Source organism: Lutra lutra, chromosome 3 (assembly GCF_902655055.1).
Source record: "Lutra lutra chromosome 3, mLutLut1.2, whole genome shotgun sequence".
NCBI classification, from domain to species: Eukaryota; Metazoa; Chordata; class Mammalia; order Carnivora; family Mustelidae; genus Lutra; species Lutra lutra.
This window is the reverse complement of record NC_062280.1, coordinates 169,022,030-169,046,741: the sequence shown is the minus strand read 5'-3', so window position 1 is coordinate 169,046,741 and position 24,712 is coordinate 169,022,030. Positions and strand designations below refer to the sequence as shown.

At 35.4% G+C, this 24,712-nt stretch overlaps 1 protein-coding gene across 2 annotated transcripts in view; it reads right to left on the bottom strand.

Moving 5' to 3' along the window:
• UCHL3 (ubiquitin C-terminal hydrolase L3) overlaps positions 1–24,712 on the bottom strand; it is a 48,029-nt gene that overhangs the window by 8,796 nt on the left and 14,521 nt on the right. Inside the window, exons 6-7 of one of the 2 annotated variants that reach the window (XM_047720158.1) lie at positions 24,359–24,406; positions 2,709–2,900 (exon numbers count right to left, since the gene is read on the bottom strand). In XM_047720158.1, the coding sequence (XP_047576114.1) occupies positions 2,709–2,900; positions 24,359–24,406 (240 nt within the window). The remainder of the gene's footprint in view (positions 1–2,708; positions 2,901–24,358; positions 24,407–24,712) is intronic. The other variant, XM_047720159.1, reaches the window with a different exon arrangement.

Below are 24,712 nucleotides of genomic sequence, written 5' to 3'. Positions count from 1 at the left end.
GTCAAAAAATATTACTGATCACTCAAATCCAATATCCTCGTTTTACTAATGACCGGAAGAGAATCCAATTTTTCCAGGCTAAACCTAGGCAATTGTACAAAGTATAAATTCGATCTGTAACAAAAAAATGCTAGAAATGATTTTTTACCCAACTAGAAAAGAGTTTTGTTTTACTCATTACTCATTTACTCAATTTAAGATAATTCTCCAACAGGATACCAAGTATTTTAATTTTCAAAAATTATAAACTATTTTAACACCATCTCTTCTTAAAAAAATAATACATCTTATAGCTTCTATTTTTCATATTTTGTTAGTAAATACAACCATGCTAGAGGAAAAAGGAGTATAAGTGGGGTCAGAGACCTGAATATGTATCAGACCCTGTGTACACTAGGTTTTTAAATCTGTTTTAAAGTTTAAATGAAATGCATGAAAGTATTTTGTAAATTGCTAAGTGCTATAAAAGCATTATGTAACTTTGCAATATTAATACTACATTATCACAAACATAAGAAATCACTAACGCTAGTGACTCAATGGTGAGTCATTATACCTTTTATTCAACAGTGCATACTAAAAATATACAGCTCTAAAGAGGGCATGAAAAGTCTTCAAACTATTATTATAAAAGGTAAGTAAAGCTCAAAACTTCTAAGCCTTCCACAGAACCTTGGTACCTATTGCGAGCCTTTCCCTTTGATCAGATTCATTAGTCTGAGAGTTTGAAATCTGCAATTATCCAACTGCTTCAAAATTGTTCCACTTCAAACAAGACCAATAAAGTCAAAGTCTTCCATTTCAAAACATGACCAAGAAGGCAGAATCCAGAAGCTATAGACTGGATCATGTTGCCTATGCTTATTATATATACATATATATATATATATATATATATATTTTTTTTTTACAAAGGTCCCTAATTTACAATACAACATGTATTATTATCTCTGACAACTAAAAATAATATAACAAATCAATTAGAAATAAATTAAATACTAAATATAAATTTCAAATTGTTGAAAATAACATTTTAAATTTAATTTATACTTGTAGGCACTGGCACTGTTTTAAGTGCCTTCAAAGTACTGACCAACTCATCATCATGTAAACTCTATGAGACAGATAATATACTCATTTATTCTCAAGAAAACAGTTTAACAGCTAGTAGGTGATAGAATCTGGTTTCAAACTCAGGTGGGGTAGTTTAGAATCCATGCTATGCTATGAAAATACTTATGAAGCTATAAAGCAACAGAATTAATATGGAGAGTGAAGATCAAAATTATGTAAAATCATATAAAACTGGAAACACCAATTTTATGATATGTTCACTTATATTTAGAATATTTTAAAAGTACTAAGGAATCAATCATATTTAGAATCAATTTTACTCAAGATAGAATTTACAAAATTGGGGTTTTACTCTGATCAATTCACCTTTTATCTCCTACTATGCCAAACAGTGTATGGCACAGTAGGGAAGCAACAAATATTAAATCGATAAATGAATAAAAATGGCAAATGCATGTTGTGATCCAATGAGGAAAATGAAATAGACAGCAGTTTATTGACTGATACTCAGCATAAATGAAAGGCTATTTTGATGACCATACTGACATTTGGTAGAAACAGATATTTAAGGAAATATGTCAAGACTACTTCATAGTTTGTGTCTAGCTCTGGAAGAGTAAATAAAGGGAAAGAAAGAATGTTTGACACCTTTTAATTTTTTTAGCATTAAATGTACGAGGAATCAGACTTCTTCTGGCTTCAAAAGTTAGGATTTCCAGAAGCATCAAGTTTCTTATAAATGGATAGCATACATCAAATCTTTCAGATACAGCATTTCTAGGTAGACTCTGCCAAACCACAGTCATTGCTATTAACAATCTAAAAAACATCAGAAAGAAAAGAGCTGGAGTTGCCTAACCCTACAATTTATTTCAATCATGAGAATTATTAGAATTCCATCATCAACCTCAACATTTAAGATAATTGGCAAGATTTTAAGAACAAATGTACTTTTTACTAGTTTTTAATATTATCAACCTAAGAAGGAGAAATCATAAAATTTGTGGGAAGCAATTCTCAAGGAGAAAATCTTCACCTCCTACTTGGAAAAAGATCTTTAGAAACTGAATAGGTAGGGAAGATTGGATCAAGATTAAACCAAGTACCTGAGACACCTCAGGGAATAAAATAGCTTAGATGAACACCCTACACCATGAAGGATTAGGTTAAGGATAGAGTAAGTAAAGTGACCCCAGAGCATGACAAGAGACTATAGTCATGTTCAGAAACATGAAAAAAATAAAGAGATGGCAAAGAACGCAGAAGGTACACAGCATTTGTTGACCTGGGTCAACTAAATGAAATCAGAGAGATGAAGGTTAAGAGAATACATATTCACTTTAACAACAGACAGGAACTTAAACATTGTCATGAATGTCGATCAGTATTCATCAAAAGGCAGGCATCCTAATGCTGGTGGGATATGGAGTGGGAAGATGAATGTTCACCGAGGCACTGGTGAAAGTCAAGCTAGACTGCAAAGCATAGAGGTATGCTTGCAATCTTATTGGGGGAGAAAAAGCTAATGGTTGAGTGAACCAAGAGAAAAGCACTTTGAAGACTGAAGAAGTGTAAGGAAAAAAATGGACTATCCTTGTCACTGGAAGAAGAGATGGAAGATTGACTACACTTACAACAGAATGGAGACCCATAGATGGTAGGCGTAAGAAGGGTCGCCAGCGACGAAGACGGAGAGATGGACTGGTAGCTTTTGCAGGGCCTACATGGTTACGTTTGACCCAGGGCAGGGATGCATGGTGACACAATGATGAGGCCTTCGTTCTGCAGTGGCTAGAATGAGGCTGTGATGAGGATGGCGAGGAGGACTACATAATTAAAAAAGAGAACATTTTACTTAGACCACGTTACTGGGCGATCATTTTTTTTTCTTAAAAGCAACGTATGGTCATACTTGTCTTTATATGGTCTAGTACTTTTAATCAACCATAATCTAGAAAAGGATCATATATGAATGTTGGTTAAAACTGGATAAAGTGGAAATATATAAGTAAGGTATAAGGTTATATGCCATAGCTTCTGTAAGGATACATCTAAAATATTTACCTACTCTCATTTGTGTAGCACAGTCTCATGGAATTATTTAAAAGCCACTAATAATGGAATTATCACATCAAATTGTTTTAAAAAACAGAACACACACACAGAACACACAACATGTAACACATACAAAACACAAAGAATACTGTGTAGAAGAAAACAATATGGTGATAGGCAGTGATGAAAAGAATTCTTTAGTGGGAATAAGCTCTAAGAGGGAAAAAAAAACCTTTAAAATATAAAGAGGAGTAGAGCAATCCTCTGAAGCTGATAACATGCATTAAGTATTCTCTTACTTACACTGACAAGTTAAATGGAAACTACCATAGCCTATTAGCCATCTTTCACTAATCAATAGTGTTTGTTAAAATATGTACCATTTATTTTGTCCTGGGCACTCTTTTAAGAACTTTACATTATCTATTCATTTAATCTCCCAGCAATCCATGAGACTGGTACCATATTCCCATTTTACAAATGAGGAATCAGAACACACAGAGGTTAAATAATATAACCCAGGCCATTATTCTAGCAAGTGGCAGGGATAGGATTTGGATACAGGAAATCTGGTTCTAGAATCCATTGTGTAGAATAACCTTGATGTGTACCATCATTTTCCAAGGGAAAGATTTTATAACTAACTTAATAGACCAGATTCTAATGAGGAGAGGTACAATCCTCTTAAAATTAGATATTTTGAGAATCATGCTTTCAAACATAATTACGGAACAAAGGTTCACTCTGGCCCAACAGTTTTTCACAAAATGCACATGCTTACAATAAGTAACTTATTAATGGTAATCCAAATGTTAATTTTATGATTGCTACCTCCAATAAATATTACCTGATACACAATAGTACATGAAATAAAAGTTTAAGGCAGTGTGAAAAAATTATAATCATTTATAACCATAGTGAGAAGCAGCAATAAGAATAGTGTTATGAGGGGCGCCTGGGTGGCTCAGTGGGTTAAGCCTCTGCTTTCGGCTCTGGTCATGATCTCAGGGTCCTGGGATCGAGCCCCACATCAGGCTCTCTGTTCAGCGGGCAGCCTGCTTCTCCCTCTCTCTCTACCTGCCTCTCTGCTTACTTGTGATTTCTCTGTCAAATAAATAAATAAAGTCTTAAAAAAAAAAAAAGAATAGTGTTATGAGTCCTTGGGAAGCGATAATGATCACTAACCATGAATTATTCTCTTTAGGAAAATGAAGGGATTTTTCCCCGAATGATTTCTAGGACTCTTTCAACCCTAAAAATTCTGTGATCCTTTTTAGTATTTTCAATCTGTGGAAACAGTACAGTAACCTAAAATAAAGCTATCACTGCAATAAGGGTTTAAAAAACTAGTGGCTCTTAATAAGAACCAGTCAACCATAAATACATAAATAAATCCTCTTGGCTCTATACAGGAGTAAATGGTCTGCTCCCACAGACACAGTCTAATCAGAAGTTTGACGTATTCAATCTGATTACATTAAAATAGGAGAAAGAAAGGGAAGGAGAGAATGGGGAAAAGAAGAAAAATGGATGAAGAGAGAAAAGAAATGGAGGAAAGAAAGAAAGGGAAGGAGAGATGACTAATGAGCAGGGGAACAAAACAACAATCTTCTGAGCAAGGAGGAGAGATTACTAAGCTAGAAGTAGAACTGGAAGGTGAATACCAAAAGAATGTGGAAGGTTTGGGGAGGTGATATGGGAAAGGGATTCCTGGCCAAGAATTCAGTGTCAGAAAAAGAACAGAAAATAGGGACAAGGAAGACATATTCACAGAACTAGACCGCTGGGTCTAGGATTTGATTTTACCCTTTCAATCAAAAGAGCTGGCCTGTTACTTTTCCAGGGATGCTGGAAGAAGACTTGGGATGCCTGGGTCAGAGAAAAGGGACTTGACTTCTAGCACAGCCAGGAGCACGATCATCTACAGGTCTGCATGCGCTCACGCTCACGGGAGGGCAACACAGAGGGCCTAGATGGATAGCTGCACACAAGGAGAGCTGCATTCCAGGAGAGGAATATTGAGTTTGCGGAACTGTGTTTTATAGCAAAAAGCAAGCAAACATTCTCTTTCCTATAAGCAGACCTTACCTAATCCCTCACAATTTCCTACTGGGAGAAAAGCAGTCTCCCTTCAAGTGTAATGGCCTTCTTCTTTTACCATTTTTGAAAAACCTTTTAAGAACTTTAAAAAAAAAATCAAGCTTATAAAGTTGCAAAAAAAAAAGTAGCACAGGAAGCACTGAACTCTTTGCCCACGACATCCTAGCCCCCATTTGCTTTGTCCTCTGCATTTATGCTCTCCATGTAATTTTTTTCCTGAACCATTTGGGGGTTTAGGGTACGTTACATATATCATGGTCCTTTACCCTTAAGGTATTTCCTACAGACTAAGAGAATTCTCTTACTTAACATGAGTAGTTACCACCTTCATAATTTTAGATTGCTATAATATCTTGTCTAGTCTGCCCATATTTTAATTTGTTAGTTGACCTATTCATTTCTTTTAGAGCATTTTCCCTCGTGACCTAGGAACAGGTACACTGAATTTACTTGTCCCGTCTTTTCAGTATCCTTTAACTTGGAATATTTCCAACAGTCTTTCCTTGTCATTTATGACATTAACATTTCAACAGTCTCCATCCCCCATTTTTAAATAAACAATTTTCTACATAAAAAAATCATGCTATGAATACAGACACTTATTTCTTCCCTTCTAACCCATATGACCTTTCTTCTTCTTGCTTTCCTGCCAGGATCTTTAGTATAATAATGAATTTCATTGATTTCTGCTTTTATCTTTATTATTTCTTCCTTCTGTTTGACTTGGGTTTAATTTGCTCTTCTTTTACTACCTTAAGGTAAAATGTTAGATTACTGACTTGAAAAGATCTTTTCTTTTCTACTATAAGCGTTTAATACTATGAATTTATCTTGAATCCTTGCCTTTTCTTTTCTACTGTAAGCATTTAGTGCTATTGATTTTTCTGTAACTCCTCTTTTTTCTCTTTTATAAGCACTTAATGTTAAAGAGTCCCAGTTCCTGCTTTACCTGAAACCTGTATATTTTGATTTTTAAAAAATCTTATTCAATTTAAGATGTTTCCTAATTTCCTTTGTTACTTCCTCTTTGACCCATGAACTATTCTAACTTAATTTCATTAATCTAGAAAACATTCTTTGTATGATTTCCACTTTTAAGAAAATTGTTGGGACGCCTGGGTGGCTCAGTTGGTTGGACGACTGCCTTCGGCTCAGGTCATGATCCCGGAATCCCGGGATCAAGTCCCACATCAGGCTCCCAGCTCCATGGGGAGTCTGCTTCTCCCTCTGACCTTCTCCTAGCTCATGCTCTCTCTCACTGTCTCTCTCTCAAATAAATAAATAAAATCTTTAAAAAATTTAAAAAAAAAAAAGAAAATTGTTAATTTCCTGATCCAGGGTATGGTGTATCCTGGTGCACATTCCATGTGTATTTGAAAAGAATGCATAATTAAGCTGTTTGGGGATGAAATATTCATAAATGTTAATAGGGTCAAGTTGTTTAGTAACATTGTGAAGGTCTTCTATGTTAAGGTCTTACTAATTTCCTGGGTCTACTTGTTCTACTGATTACTGAGGAGACTGCTGAAATATCCAAATATTTGTGCATTTGTCTATTTCTTCCTTCAGTTTTCCCAGTGTTTGCCTCATATAGTTAGAGGTTCTATTTTCAGCTACATACACATATTTATGTCTTATTGGTGAATTGATCTCTTTATCCTTAGAATGTCCTTTATCACTGTAAAATATTCCTGGTTCTTAAATCTACATCACCTAATTTCAATATTATTCCAGCTTTCTTTTGATCGCTCTTTGCATTGTATATCTTTTCCCATTATTTTAATTTAAATCTTTCCAAGTCTTTACATTTAAAGTGACTTTCTTGTAGATACATATAATTGTGTTCTTGCTTTTTTACCAGTTATAATCTTTCTTTCAATTGATGGGTTTACATTAAGACCATTTATAGTTTATTAATTTCATGTAATCATTGATATGGTTGACTTAAAACCTACCATCTTGTCAGCTCTCTACTTTCACCATCTGTTCTTTGTTGTTCTTCCTTTGCCTTTTTTTGGATTATTTCTATGATTCCATTTTATATGTACTATTGTCTTATTGCTTATATTTCTTTTTCGGTAATTGTTCTTGGGTTTAAAATGTTTCTTTTGTCACAGTGCACCTTCAAATAATATTACACCGTATGTCATCTAAAAGCCTTATGGCAGTATTCTGAATTCTTTCTCCCATCCTTTGTGCTAATGCCATATATTTTAATGTATGCTATAAATTTATAATACATGGCTACTAAGTTATATTTAGACAGTTAATTATCTTCTAAAGCAATTTTTTAAAAGAACAAAATTTATTTTACATTTACCTTCCCTTGTTCCATTTCCAGCCCTTCCCAAGTTTTTGTGTAGCTCCAAATTGTAGTACAGGTAAGCTGCTGATGAATCGTTTTGGGTTGTTTCAATGTGTCCTTTAGTTTTGAAAGATATTTTTGTTTTAATTCTTTCAACACTTTAAAAATATCATTCCATGGTGTTCTGGCTTGCATAATTTCTCATGAGAAGCCTGCTGTAATTCTTATCTTTGTTCCTCTGTATCTTACCTATCATTTTCTTCTGGCTGCCTTGAACATTTTCTACTTATCTTTCGTTTACAGTAGTTTGAGTATTATGTACCTCAGTGTATATGTGTGTTTGGTTTTCGGAGGATAGGGGTATTATCCTACCTAGTGCTCTTTGAGATTCTTGAAGCTGTGATCTGAGGTCTTTAATTATTCTTTGAAAAGCAGCCATTAGATCTTGAAATATTTTTTCTGTCCCATGTCCCCATCTCACCCTCGCCTCTTCTTTCCTAGGATTCTCTTTTCATGTATTAGATCATTTGAAATGCCCTACAACTCTTGGATGCCCTGGGTACCCCCTGCCACCAGCAGTATATTTTACTTCTGCGGTCTAGTATGAGTATGATGTGTCTTCACATTTACTGATTTTTCCCCTCAATTTTGTGAAGTCTACTGGTTGGTGGACCCATGAAAGGATACCATATTTTTCATTACTAACATTTCCATTTGATTCTTATAGTTTCCAACTCTCTGCTGATATTCCCTCTTTGTTAGTACATGTCCACTTTGTTCTCATGAGTCTTTAACATATTATTTATAGTTATTTCAAACTACATCTGACAGGTCCAATATCTGGATCATATCCGACTCTGATTCTGTTGACTGGTTTGTCTAATAACAATGTATTGTTGTTTTTCTTGTTCCTTCTTTGTCTTGTAATTTTTGGTTAAAAGTTATACATCCTGTGTAAGAGCAGACTGAGGTAAATACTTTTTATGCCTGAGATGGGCATACCTTTTCTGCTACACCTTTAGTGTGTGGAATTGAATCAGTCTAGTCAGGGGTTGAGCTGTTTTGTGTTTTATTGTGCTACGTTTAACCTCAGCAACCTACCAGCTTAAAATTCGTCTAGCATTACCTTGTGCTTAGGGTAGCAGCTAGGCTGTTGGATGCTTTCTTTTTCAGTGTTCTTGTTCCACCCACAGCTTTAGGCTATTTCTCAGAGCCTGGGTTCAGAGGTCTCTCTCCTTGTTATTGACTCATTCACACACTTTTGACACTTGTTTATTGATGCTTACTGGTCTTTAATGGTGGGAAGGTAGAGATATTCTTTATTGCTCTGGGTTAGCCATTGCTTCTACCATTATAGCTAGGCTATCTATCCCTGGTATCAAGAACCAGGCTTTCCTCCTTTGACTATTTCACTCGTTGTTTTCTGCCCCTTCCCCAAAAAGGTTGTTTTATCTATTCCCTTACCCAAAGAAGGTGCTTTGTCCTAGCATCTTTAGGTTTTGTTCTGTAGGGGAGAAGAACCAAGGCTTGGAGCCTTAGCTGAAGGAGAAACTGCTCCCTTCCTCAGGTTTGTACCTTAAGTCTCTCTCTAGTCTTGTCTATCTTATAAGTACCAGTGAGGTTTGTGGAGTGAATGAGAGCTTCCCTTTTGGGGCCCCTTACGGCAATTTTATAATTTCATACTAGTCTATACTTGGCCTTTAGCAATTTGTTAAAATTTTTAGCATTTTGTTTCTTTTTTTCTTTTTATAAAAAGGGATCATACGCTTCATGCTGCTTCTTTCACTATCCATATATTTTGGGCATCTATCCACCCCAATAAGTATGTATCTGTATCATTTTTCAAGGCAAGATATTATTTTTTAAATATGGTTAAATAGATGAACCATAAATATATATATGTGTGTGTGTGTGTGTGTGTGTGTGTGTATAATTGTATATTTAGGTTGTTTGTAGTTTTCTACATTTATAAACTATATATAGGTTTATAACGCTATAAATAGGTTCACACAAGTATCTTTAATATGTTCACCAATGAATAATAGTAATAGCTAACATTGTGTGACTATCGTTATATACCAGATGTTCTAAACTATAGATGACATAGATCCTCACAATAACCCTATAAAGTAAAAATTATGATCACTTCTATTTAAAAATGGAGATACAATTGTTGTCCAAGCTCTATCAGATTATCTATAGGCGATTTTAGCCTTTTTTACTCATCACATCTTCCAATGTAAACTTATATAAGAGAAAAGAATGAAAAAAGTATATCGTGCTGAATGAGTTCCACACTTTAAGTTTGTATGCATGTGTGTCTGTATCTGGCTATGTTTTTATGTTGTAGAAAATAAAAAATAGGATGGTACAATACTATATTATGACTGTTTTACTTTTAACCACCTTGAGAAGGTCTTGGGGAAGAAAGCTGTTACTATTTTATAGTCCAAGTGCCAGCTTACTATTATTTTTAATAAATAAGTGAACATGTTAAGATGTTAAACGTTAGAAGCATTAATTCTAAATGTTTAGTCTAGTCATATTTATTTCTACCTAATGCTAAATGAACACAATATATACATATTTTCTCTAATAACATGATTTCTAAAGATAATCTAATTCATAATTTAGATATAACATTGTACATCATATATATTTTCAATTCTAATAAAAATTTATATGATAGGGGTGCCTGGGTGGCTCAGTGGGTTAAAGCCTCTGCCTTCGGCTCAGGTCATGATCCCAGGGTCCTGGATGGAGCCCCGCGTCTGGCTCTCTGCTCAGCAGGGAGCCTGCTTCCCTTCCTCTCTCTCTGCCTGCCTCTCTGCCTACTTGTGATCTCTGTCTGTCAATAAATAAATAAAATCTTAAAAAAATTTATATGATAATTCAGGAAAAGGCTGTCAAGTAATATCATTTCAAGAGATGAAATAACTTTGATATGAAGTATGCAATTATGGATTCTTAAAACTCCTAGGCTTTCTTTGTAGAATTACAAAGAATTACATGAACTTTAACATTTTCATATTAACTGTCAACACAAATGCTTAAGAAGCCAAGATAGGGGCTGCCTGGGTGGCTCAGTGGGTTAAGCCTCTGCCTTCAGCTCAGGTCATGATCTCAGGGTCGTGGGATCGAGTCCCATATCAGGGTCTCTGCTAGGCAGTGAGCCTGCTTCCTCCTCTCTCTCTCCCTCTCTCTCGACTTGTGATCTCTGTCAAATAAATAAAATCTTAAAAAAAAAAAAAAAGAAGCCAAGATAGGCTACCTTTCAAAATATGAAAATTTAAACTGTAAACTGAATCTTGAGACTAAATATCCAATTTTTCATTGTCTTCCATACTAATTGGAAAAGATCAAATATGTATAATTTATTCTTGAATCTTTCAGAAGAGTCATAATAAAGAGCTCATTCCCTCGGTTTTTCAGTTCTGGTAGAGGAATCCAAAATTGCTAAAAATTACGTATTTCACTAAAATTACTAAAAACATCAACATCTGCCAGGACTTTAACATTGAACCTGCATCCCCTCTGCTGTGTGGGTAATGCAACTATATAATGTACCTATATATATAGAACACTTCGCATATACTATAAATCTATCTCTTTATTACGTGATGTTTTGAAACATCTAGAATAGACTTTTCAGAACCCCAGGCATTTTAAAAGCAGAGTAAATGTTTTGCTCTTTACAAAACACTTAGGAATTTAATAAATTAGAATTAGGTATAAACATTCATTTTAAGAGATTTTTAAGCATTCTCATTTCGACTTAAATCCTCAGAGTTTAAAAATAAAACACCAAAAAAAATAAAATAAAATAATATACAGAGAGTGAGTTTATCATGACAATGTTGGGGTTTTTTAATATTCAGAAGCAAAAGAACTCAATTGACTTGCCCAGAGCATTCAACTAGTGACTGTCAAAGCGAGAGGCAGAACACATGACTCCTGGCTCTAAATTCAGTGTTTTCATTACATACAAATCCACTCACCCATCAATTGTCAACTAATTTATCTGATTCAGAGAGGGAAATCTATTACTATCTTTATCTGTATTCTCCAAACACAATTCAAGAATTTGTTTTCCAAAACTTATAAATAGTTCAGAAAAAAAAAAAAAAGAAAGAAAAAACCCAGAACCAAAATTCCCGGGTTCTACGAGGCCAAATTACTTTTCCTTCACAGGTAACAGGCATGTTACCTTGTATATGAGAAAATGAGTCAACTGCTCCTTAAACTGTTTAATAACAATTAAAAAAAAAAATAGAAATACCATGAAGACTAAAAAAGGATCTAAACCTTTAATAAAAAAGTGGAGAGTGTGTGTCCCTTTAAAAAGGAAAATTACCTTCTTTCAACTAATACACCTCTCTGTGTGTAGGAAAAATGAAGGCTATTCTTTAAACTGTTTAACATTAGGGATGCCTGGGTGGCTCAGTGGGTTAAAGCCTCTGCCTTTGGCTCAGGTCATGATCCCAGGTCCTGGGATTAAGCCCCACATTGGGCTCTCTGCTCAGCAGGGAGCCTGCTTCCTCCTCTCTCTCTGCCTGCCTCTCTGCCTACTTGTGATCTCTGTCTGTCAAATAAATAAATAAAATCTTAAAAAAAAAAAAAAAAGATTTAAACGGTTTAACATTAACCAAGGAATTAGAAATACTATAAAGGCTAAAAAGAAATGATACAGACATTTTTTAAAAAGGGGGCAGGGGATCTGCCTAAAAGAACTTGTCTATTAAGAAATCAGGGTTTGGGGGCACCTGGGTGGCTCAGTAGGTTAAAGCCTCTGCCTTCGGCTCGGGTTGTGATCCCAGGGTCCTGGATCGAGCCCCGCATCAGGCTCTTTGCTCTCCAGGGAGCCTGCTTCCCCCCTCTCTCTGCCTGCCTCTCTGCCTACTTGTGATCTCTGTCTGTCAAATAAATAAATAAAATCTTAAAAGAAAAAAAAAATAAAAGAAAAGAAATCAGGGTTTGGTAGGTTATTTAAGTGCTCAAATCTGAATTATTCTAAAATGCTAAAATAAACGAAGTAGATTTTGGCTTACACCCAAAACATCTTCTCATTTTAATGGGCATCCTATTATTAAGAAAAATATCATTATAACCATGTAATTTTCTGAACATGAAGGGATCATTAGCTGGTAGATACTTAAAATAATTACTGTTTTCTGAAATATACATGATATGATAATCAAAAGACTGTCTTGGTTTATGGGTGAGATTTTATGTTTAATATAAGGAAATATCTACTAAGAGCTAACTTAGATATAGGGGTAACAAGGAATAAAGTATTCAGCACAACTCTGGACAGTTATAATGCATTACATATTTGTATTAATTGGCTGTAGAAATAAGTCAATCAGAGAAAGACAATTATCATATGGTTTCACTCACATATGGAATTTAAGAAATAAAACAGAGGAGCGAAGGAGAAAGGAAGGAAAAGCAAAAGAAGAAATCAGAGAGGGAGACAAACCTCCAGGGTTGCTGGAAGGGAACGGGGTCATTTGGTGATGGACATTAAGGAGGTTACGTGATATAATGAGCACTGAGTGTTTAAGACTGATGAATCACTAAACTCTACCTCTGAAACAAATAATACACTATATGTTAATTAATTGAATTTAAATAAAAAATTATTAGCTGTATTTAAGTTTGCTTTTAGGACAAAAACAAATCTTTAAAATTAAAAATCCTCCCTTTCTTCTTTTTTGTGTTAGGATTTTGATTTACGTACACATTGTGTTTCTTCAGAGCATGGTTACTTACTAGCTATGTGACCTTGAACAAGTAATTTCTCAGATTTCCCACCAATAAAATGGGGTAACATATATGGATCTTAAGGAATTTAGAGGATTAGTACAGTATAACTATACTAATCATTAAAATAAGATGGCAAACATACTTTCAAAAGCAGTAAGAATTAAGAAGATGAGAATAGGGACACCTGGGTGGCTCATTGGGTAAGCCTCTGCCTTCGGCTCAGGTCATGATCTCAGGGTCCTGGGATCGAGCCCCATCATGGGCTCTCTGCTCAGCGGGGAGCATGCTTCCTCCTTTCTCTCTCTCTGCCTGCCTCTCTGCCTACTTGTGATCTCTGTCTGTCAAATAAATAAATAAAATCTTTAAAAAAAAAAAGAAGATGAGAATATTTGGAAGCTACTGAGCACCTCAATTTCTATTTTTATTCACCCATAAATGACAATAAAGAGTTACAAAGAAAACTTCCTCAATTGACACTGCAGCACCCAAAATGATGCCTAACTCCAAGCATCCCGTCACCTCGCAGCGAGAATTTTTTGGCTTTAAAACCTATATCTGGGGGCGCCTGGGTGGCTCAATGGGTTAAAGCCTCTGCCTTCAGCTCGGGTCACGATCTCAGGGTCCTGGGATCGAGCCCCCGCATCCGGCTCTCTGCTCAGCAGGGAGCCTGCTTCTCCATCTCTCTCTGCCTGCCTCTGTGCCTACTACTTATGACTTCTGTCTGTCAAATAAATAAATAAAAATCTTTAAAAAAAATAAAAATAAAACCTATATCTGTGCATGACTAGTAGAGAACAATGTGCATTCTCTTCACAGTATCTCCTTCTCTTCACAGGGTAGAAATTGGAATAAAATACTGAAAAAAAAAAAAAAGAAATTCAACTTCTAAAAATAATTTTAGCTTCTCATTATATGATCATTAGAAATCATGATTCCTGGGCACCTGGGTGGCTCAGTTGGTTAAGCGACTGCCTTCAGCTCAGGTCATGATCCTGGAGTACCGGGATCGAGTCCCACATCAGGCTCCCAGCTCCACAGGGAGTCTGCGTCTCCCTCTGACCTTCTCCTCACTCCTGTTCTCTCTCGCTGTCTCTCTCTCAAAAAAATAAATAAAATCTTTAAAAATAAAAAATCATGGTTCCTTTTATCGACCCATTGATAAAATATGTACTTGATCACAAACAAATTTCAGAGTTATTTCCCGAATGTATGTACATGTCCTTTCAGATACACGTCCTTTCAGATGTTAGAAATACCACTGAGTTTAAAAAAATGGCCTACGGACAGAAAAAGAATTAGGAACTTGCCTAGGGCTGCCAAATGCTATGAAAAGAAGTAAAATATAAATGTGTGTGCATACAGGTATGAGCACATGTGTGCAAATGCATGAGAACATATACGCATATATAAAACTTGAAAAGTTTAAAATCAAAATTATAAATTAATTCTAAATGGAGTTCTGTAGATTTTTTTTAGTAACTATCCATAGAATACATTGGATTACACTAAATGTAAGGTCCAAATTTAAAAGAGGAAAGTAAAACCAGATTCATGCAAAAGATGCAAACTTTTCTACAGAGTATCCAGTCAAAGCAGTCAAAGTGAAACATGGGCTAGATATCAAAATACACAAAATACCACCACATAGTCCTTAGAAAATCTGCATGATGGCAAATGTATTCATTTTGCTCACCTAATAGATCAAGATGCCCACAGTTAAGAATGTCTTAAAAGACTTTTCCTCTATTGGTTTTAACAACTGTGTTTTCTCACTTCAATTTTTAATTCTCCATGGCAGAAATCTCTATTAATATAATGACTTATATCTGTACATGTCATATTAAATTCAACCTTACCATTGTTAAGCTGGCCAAATGAATTCTCAGAAATACTTTTTTTTTTTGGCAATGTTAGAATAGGTTTCATTTATTACAAATGAAAAGAATCTTAAATCCTAGCATTATCCTCCATTTTGGAAAGATATGGTTTAAAACAAAACAAACAGAAAAACCTCACCATCCCAAACCTAACCTTGACTCTAGTTTATTGCTGAAGACATTTTTACATAAAGGGTTATACCCAGTCAGATCTGAAAGAGTACATTCCTGAGTTCAGTCTAAGAATTTTCTTTTAAAATAAGTAATAGCCTAATATCTCTATTTCCAAAACCCTCATATTGTCAAAAAAAAAAAAAAACCAATAAATAAATAAATAAGAAGATGAAGAAAGAAAATAATATTTTGATCTATTTTAGGACAAAGCACTTGTTAACCTAAGAAGGGAGGAAGAAAAGCATAAACAGGATAGAGTAGTAATTACATTTCTTACCCTTCAACAACTAATTTAATCTATCTACAATCATTTTTTAGTGATAGTAAATAACTGATTACATGATTGGAGACATGGTGTTAATGTTTGAATATTACTTAGCCATCAAAAAGAATGAAATCTTGCCATGTGCAATGACGTGGACGGAACTAGAAGGTATTACGCTAAGTGAAATAAGTCAGTCAGAGAAAGACAAATACCATATGATTTCACTCATATGTGGAACTTAAGAAATAAAACAGTTGGACATAGGGGAAGGGAAGGAAAAAAGAGATAAAAACAGAGAGGGAGGCAAACCATAAGAGACTCTTGACTACAGGGAGCAAACTGAGGTTTGCTGGGGGGGGATGGGATAACTGGGTAATGGGCATTAAGGAGGGCACTTTATGTAATGAGCACTGGGTATTACATGCAACTGATGAATCCCTAAATTCTGCCTCTGAAACTAGTAATATACTTTATGTTAACTAAATTGAATTTAAATTTAAAAAAAAAAGAAAATAGAGGAATGAAAAGAACCACTCCAATAACATTTTCCCAATTATGACTAAATCTAATTTGTACTCCCTCAAATTCAGCTCCTCCACTCAACTTTACATATACTTTCGAATCATGCCTCTATCTGGGTAATGATATGCAGAAGGAGCAACAGCAATAAAAAAAGATGGAGATGGAGAAGAGATGGAGGCAAAAGTGTAAGAAGTTAGGATAGGCGTTACAGAGAATTTCTCAATTTTAAGAATTGAGAATTGAGTCTTGTTGGAATGGAATAAAGAAAATGAGGTGAGGAAAGTAAATGTAGAAAAAAGATCAAAAAGTGCCAATTTCAGATTTCCTAACAGAAGTGGACTATACAGCTTAAAAAGCATACTTTTTCATCAGAGTTCCATTTGTTTCCAACTGATTCTTCCAAGAATATAAAGAACTTAAACTGTACATTATATAAGAACTAAGTTTCTTCCTAATTGGTTTAGCTTCTTTCAAAGACAGGAAAGAAAAAAAACCTTAAAGAAGAGAAATAAATGTGAATATCTTAATTGACCCCAATTCTAATATAATCAAAATCATTCAAAACTGTACTGCAGAGTAAAATGAAACCATGGAAACCATACTTCTACAATAATGAAAATGAAACCTGACACTGTTTTCCTCCACTGACAGTCTGCACTGATTGGGTCAAAAAGCAAATTAAATACACACACACACATTTTATTTTTAACTATGTATACATATATGAATACATACCTGAAATCACAAGTTACCCTTTGCTTACCTTACCTAACCTTAAACTTCCTCTTACAGGACAACAACACTAACCAGAAAATATTATTACACATTTCATCATAAATAAGTTACAATTTAATTTCACAATTTAAATTCATTCTGTAAACTTTTCCTAAAGATCTCTGAACTGTCATTAGCAATCACTTATTATTTCCTCTATCACACATGCTAAAATTTAAAAATAGGATTTAACCCTGGCAAGGGTTATTTTTGAGGCTATCTGCACTGAAGTGAGGGATCCTTAAAGACACAAAATGTGTCTTATTCAACTTTGTACATACAGCTCCTAGAACAGTGCCTGCATTATAGGTGCTCAGACAGGTTATGTGGTTGATCAAATGAAAGGAGGACAATTTTATATTCTGTAACAAGAATCTTAAAAATGTTTATCCCTTTGTCTCAATATTCTACCTAAAAGTAACTTAAAGAACCTAGAATGAATACTTGAATAAAGATATTTAATGAAATTATAGTTTTAACTTGAAAAACTGCAAACAAAACAAATATCAAAAGTTTAAAAAAATGCAAAGTAAATTATGATTCATTCACATGATAGTACACAGCCACAAAGAATTTTTTATGAGCAGGTCTTGAAGAGACAAGAAAATGCTCAAGATAAAATATAAAGAAAAAAAATCCCACAAAATTCTTTGATCTTTTTTTGAAGATTTTTGAAGTTTCTTTTTGAAGATTTTATTTATTTATTTATTTATTTATTTGACGCAGAGAAAGAGAGAGCACGCGCACACACACATGCACAAGCAGGGGGAACGGCAGAGGGAGCTGCAGAGAAAAAGGGAGAAGCTGACTCCCCACTGTGCAGGCTCCATCCCAGAACTCTGGGATCATGACCTGAGCTGAAGGCAGACGCCCAACTGACTGAGCCATTCAGCTGCCCCTTAACTGTTTTCTGTTTTAAAGATAAATTTAAAAGCGGGGGGGCACCTGAGAGGCCTCTGACTCTTGGTTTCAGCTCAGGTTATGATCTCATGGGTCATGAGATCAAGCCCTGGAATGGGTTCTGCACTCCGTATGGAATCTACTTGGGATTCTTTCCTTCCATTCTCCCTCCACCTTTTCCCCTACCCCCACTTGTACAAACACACTCTCTCTCTCTAATAAATAAATCTTACCAAAAAAAAAAAAAAAGGATAAATTTTAAAGGGGCGCCTGGGTGACTCCCTTAGTTAAGCATCCAATTCTTAATTTCAGCTCAGGTCATGATCTCAGGGTTGTGAGATCAAGCCACAAGTCAGGTTCCATGCTAGGCATGAAGCCTGCTTAAGATTCTCTCTCCCCCTCTCCCTTTGACTCTCCCCATTGCCTCTCTCAAAAAAAAAAAAAAAAAAAAAAAAAAAAGGAGGGGGCACCTGGGTGGCTCAATCAGTTGGGTGTCTGCCTTCAGCTCAGGTCATGATCCCAGGGTCCCAGAATTGAGCCCTATACTGGGCTCCCTGATCAGCGGAGAGCCTGCTTCTCCCTCTGTAGCTGTTCCCCCTGCTTGTGCTCTTTCTCGCTATTTCTGTCGCTCAAATAAAATAAATAAAATCTTAAAAAAAGATAAATTTTAAAGAAAAGATTGGAAGTAAATATATATATATATATATATATCTATCTCAAAAAGCATTTTTTGCTACACTTTCCATATTGGCATGCTTATTTAAAACCATAAATAAAACAACAGTGCCACCTTCTATTACTTTTCTTCATTATTATAAACTTGAATGGAGGGTTCTGAGCAGTAAAATAAATTTATTCTTTTGTAAAAAGTTAAATAAACAATAAATTATCGGAAGATCTCTACTTTTATCTGGACTGGCTCCCAGACTAATATGGACAAATGACAAACTTTAGAAAATGCTTTTTTTTTTTTTAATATTTTATTTATTTATTTGACAGACAGAGATCACAAGTAGATGGAGAGGCAGGCAGAGAGAGAGGAGGAAGCAGGCTCCCTGCTGAGCAGAGAGGCCAATGTGGGGCTCGATCCCAGGACCCTGGGAACATGACCCGAGCTGAAGGCAGAGGCTTTAACCCACTGAGCCACCCAGGTGCCCCAGAAAGTGCTTTTTGGATAAGCAGCAACAAAATAAAAGTACAGTTTAAAGGCAAATTAAATACCTTTTTGGATTTTTTTTCTTTTCTTCACATTGGACTTGCAGATTGCTTCCATTATTGTATCACTGATACTTGTTCACAATTTTAAAAACACATTATTTAAGTTCCTCATAGCTCATTGTTCTTTTATCTTAAGTGAAAAATGAAAGCAATAATTTTCAGTATAGGTTAATGAAACATAAGTGAGGTGGGGCTACTGTCTAAAAATTTCTGGATTAGCCAAAGTATGCCTAAGTATCATGGTGGGATGGTGGGATGGGGAAAACCATACAAGAAAACAGACAACTGGTCAATAGTAGCATATTAAGGCCAAATTCTGAAAACATTATTGCATCTGGGTGGTTTGACTTACTGATCTCTCATTTAGTCTACAAATCTCTATATGCACTAAGGCTCCTGCCTGTCCTACTTCCATGAACATGTTCTGACAGAGTACCAATGATGTCAGTGACGACTACCACTACAATTACATATTATTACTGGCTCCTCTTCTCTAACCACTTCCTTTAACACCAACATGTCCTGGGGATTTATTGTGGTCCACCACTATTCTCCCTCTATAGAATTCTCAAGATTCTAACTACTACCCAAATACAAAAGATTTCAGATATCTCCCCGAAGCTTTAGGCTCCATATCCAACTTCCACACAGATGACCCATAAATTCACCTTAAACTCAATATGCTGAAAACTCAATGCACCACCTTTGGTGGCTCCCCATTGCCTATAAAATCCAAGCCCCTCCTTGACCGGGCTTCACCTTATTACTTCTTCCTCTGCCTCATCTGGACCATATTAGAGCCTCATCCTCCGCCATCCATATTCATTTTTCTGAATGCCTAATAAAATTACCACCTAATATTTACTGAAGGTCCATTACATGCCAAGAACTATTCTAAACACTTTATCTGATTAACCCATCAATCTTCACAGCAATCCCATAGGGTAGATGCTACTGTTTCCACTTTACGCTGTGGAAAGTATCTTGTCTAAGCTACAAAGTAGTGGAGTCAGCATACAAACCTATATCTTGTGTTCCTTACCTTTGTGTATGTAATTTCTCATAAATGCCTACACATGCCAAGCACTGTCCTGGGTATTCAAGGTGAATGGGACAAACAAGGCCCATGACCACATGGGGCTTATAGTCTAGTAAGTAAACAAAAAACAAATAAACAAAACACCTTATTACAAATCACTTAGAAGTTCCATGAAGAAAATAAATAGGATTTTATGACAGAAAATTCAGAAGTGGATATACTTAACAGTGATAAAAGAAAAGCCTCTTTGAAAAAATGACTTTTAAGAAGTGACCTCATAGATAAGGTGTTAACTACACAAATAGGAGGGATATTTCCAGAAGAGTACTGAGTCAATAGAAAGCACTAAGATGGTGTTATAGATGAACTGCATTCCCCCAAAATGCTCATGTTGAAGTGCTGACCCCCAAATGGAGTTAGGGGCTTCAGGGGCATAATTAAGGTTAATAATGTGGGATTCCAACTGGATAGGACTGGTGTCCTTACAAGAAGAAGAGAAGATACCAGAGATCAGTCCATCGATGGATAGATCAATCAATCTCTCTCTCTCCCTCTCTCCATATGCACACAGAGGAAAGGCCAGGTAAGGACACAAATACCCATCTACAAGCCAGGAAGAGAGGCTCACCAAAAATCAACCCTGACAGCACCATAATATTGACTTCTAGCCTCCAGAACTCTGAGAAAATAAATTTCTGTTGCTTAGGCCACCCAGTCTGTGATATTTTGTTATGGCAGCCCAAGCAAACAAATATGAATCAGAAAGACTTAGTTGATTTCCAGGAACTGACAAAAACCAGTGTGCTAGAATACAGAGACAATGGAGATAATAATATGTCAAAAACTCTTAAGCCCATCTTGGCAGATGAACCTGAAACGAGACAATCACAAAAAAAGTATCTGGGGCAAAAGTTTTAAGCTGGTTCATACTGGATTTGAAAATGTATGCTGTAGGTTTTTGTTTCCTCAGTGACTGGGAGTCAATAAAATAGTGACTAAAATACAGTAATTTATAGTGCACCATGGAATGCACAAAACAGCCCCACACAACAAAGAACTGAACCCTTCCCAAAATGAGAGTAGTGCCCTATTGAAGAAAAATGGCTAATGGGTATGTCTTGTTTACACAGAGAACTATGGAAAAAACAAGGATGGGGGGGTTGTTGTTGCTGTTTAGTTCTTACATCACTAAAGATAGTTCTGAGGGAATTATGGTGAAATAATAAGTATGTGTGGTGCCCACGTGCAAGGAATGGTGTTGGATATTTTGGAGCACATCCAAATGAACCAGATACCAATCCTAGGTCTAAGAGCCACAGTAATATAGTAGATATGACACCCCATTTCATCAAATGTAAGGTACCAGTCGTTATATGATGTGTCACATTTTATGCATAGCTAAGCAAGTAAATTACAACATTAACTGTAAAATTACATCCTAATTTCAGGGCTGTTAAAATGTAGGGGGGAAAGTGAAAAAGTATACATCTTAAATAAGTGAAAAAGAACATGAAAATAGCTAAATGCAAATAATAGAAGTCACATAAAAGAGCCAATAGAGGGGCGCCTGGGTGGCTCAGTGGGTTAAAGACTCTGCTTTTGACTCAGGTCATGATCCCAGAGTCCTGGGATCGAGCCCCACATCGGGTTCTCTGCTCAGCAGGGAGCCTGCTTTCCTTCCTCTCTCTCTGCCTGCCTCTCTGCCTCCTTGTGATCTGTCAAATAAATTAAAAAAAAAAAAAAAAAAAGAGCCAATAGAAGGAATGGATTGTTTCATGCAGAAGGTAGTATTTAAGCCAAATCTTGAAGAATGGGTAGAAGTAGGAAAAGCAGAGATTGACAAAGGAATTTTTTTAGTAAGAGTAAACTTCAAGAGGTAAAGCATAGCAACAATTAAGTGAGGGATGGCTAGAGAGAAATATTTAAAGAGAAAACACTGATGAAAAGTTGGAAGGATAGGGCTGGGAAAACCTTGAATACAGCTAGGCTAAAGAAGTTGAAATTTATTATATATGCTTGGGGAATGGTTCTCAAACACTTTTCGTTTTTTTACCCAATACACTTGGGGGAATATAGTATACGTAAAAAAATAGGGTCACTCTAGCAGTAATCCTCAACTATAGGAGATGCAAAATGACCAAAGGCAATTAATTTTCTGAGAGTAAATTTAGAAAAAGCTGTCCAGAAAATCCTAACTTCTATCCCTACCTCACCTTGAAAATCACTGCTTTCTACACACTAAAAAAAACAAAAACAAAACAAAACAAAACAAAACCAGAAAAATCTGAGTACCCACAAAAATCAAGTTACAATTCAGGAAAAGTAATCCAGGAGAATAGTGTAAAAAGGAATGAGTAATAGAATAAAGATTAAGATTGAGGATCTACGTAAGAAGCTGATCTTCTAGGAAGAAATGAAATAAATTCGTATTCGATTAGTGATAATGGGGAAAATGTATGATGCAACTATTATAAGAAACAGGAAAAATAAAGGGAAGAAAAAGTTGAAAGTACAACATAATAAGCTCAAACAAGGACAAGTGCATTCTAAAATATTGGTGGTCATTCAGGTCATTTAGGTAATGTCTAAAAGTTTAAGATTAAAATGAAGAAAAGTGGAGGGGTGCCTGGGTGGCTCAGTTGTTAGGTGTCTGCCTCCGGCTCAGGTCATGATCCCAGGGTCCTGGAATCAAGTCCCGCATCGAGCCCCTGCTCGCAGGAAGCATCCTTCTCCCTCTCCCACTCTCCCTGGTTGTGTTACCTCTCTCACTGTCTCTCCTCTCTCTGTGTCAAATAAATAAATAAATAAATAAAATCTTAAAAAAAAAAAAAGAATGTGAATACTTTAAAAAAAATTAAGATGAAGAAAAGTAGGTCTGGAAAAAACTGTGAACATCATCTAAAAAGAATTACTGAAGCATAATATGGATAAAGCCATGAAAAAGAAGGCAAAAGAAGGTATTACAGAGAAAATTTTTTGAAGTAAACATGCATTAAAGCATTTAATAGCTCTACTATAAATTACTGTCTTCATATTTTATAAAAATCTCATGCTGATCATCATCATTGCTAATTTTAATACTGTAAGTTTACCAACAAGAAAGCAAAGCACAGTGAAGATGAAGAACATGCTTAGGACCATACAAAGCAATTTAAAAAGGGAGCATTTCATTAATTTCCAATCAAGTGTTACAGTCATTTAGAGATGCCGTGTGTGTGTGTATGTGTGTGTAAACTTAGTCAAAAAGCAATAGTCTACACCCCTGAAAACAGAACTTGAGAGCAACCAAGACGGTATATATAGGGAGAATTAGTGTTTAAATTCCTAGACAGCTTTATTCTAAACACTCAGTTATCCAGTATAATCTATGAAAAGCTGCAGTTATACCACAGTATTGAATTGTTTTCTCCTTAAAAAAAAAAAAACAAAAACACTTTCTGGAGATAGTGAATATATTTAAGAACAATATTTTTAGATTAGATATTTTTCAAGTATTTTTCCAAGTATTGTTAAAGCATAAAGGCAATATGATCTCTGTATGTGAAAAAACCTGGTTTCAAGTCACACATGTATAAGAGAAAAGAAAATCTATAATTCTCTGGTGTTAGCACTTAAATGTGTTATAAATTTACCAAACGACTTTAATTAAACTCTATTTGTTTTGACTGAAATACCTTTTGACAAACTTCCTCCAAGAGTAGGAACATGAGGCTTGGAGGGAAGGAAAAGAAATGGAGAGGGAATGAGAGAATGAGAGAAACCAAGAGAACAAAAAAAAAGAAAAAAAAAAGAGAGAGAGAGACAGAATGAGAGAGACAAAATAAGAAGAGGAGAGTTGACCCAGGTAAAGAACTACTATCAGAATGAAGATGGCAGAAATCATCATATTGCCCCAAACAAATTTAGTGAGCAAAGAGAAGGATGGGGCTTTTTGCTGGAGGTTGGGCATGATTAAAAGTCTTGAAAATCCTACAGGTTCATCTGCTTGTACTATCACACAGCTATTTTTCTCAAAACACTTGCACAAGTCAGAAGAATCTAATAAGGAAGATACAACCCGCCCACAGTCTGCAATCCTTCTAAATGATCAAACTGCGATGGCCAATACCAAAGTGCCTATTAATAGTTTATCGATACATGTTCTTGAGCTACTTCATGACTACTTTTATATAAGCAGATTCCCTCAAAGGAAAAAAAATGTCCAAGTGATTTTCTAAAACTACATGCCATACAACAACACCAGGGTTAAACTTACACAGGCAAGAAAAGTTTTGAAAAATGTGAAATACCTCAGTCTGACCTTCATGGGCACTGGTCTCATGAGTGACTCGAATAGCCTGTAATAAGAACACAAGATATTAATTGGAAAAAATGATTATATCCAAATTTTTAAAAGAAAACAACAATGCTAAATTCTAACATCTAAAGCTTTGTTAAGAGATAACAAATTGGAAGAAAATTAGGAAGAGTTTAATATTAAAGAATGATTTCTGGGTAACCAAAAAAAAAAAAAAAGAATGATTTCTGGGTAACCAAATGAATTCTCTAACTTTCAACCCACAAATCCCTGAAGACTTAGGAAAGAGATGAACTGATTACTTGTAACTTCCAGATGTGAAGTGGGAGTTATTTAAATTATTTGT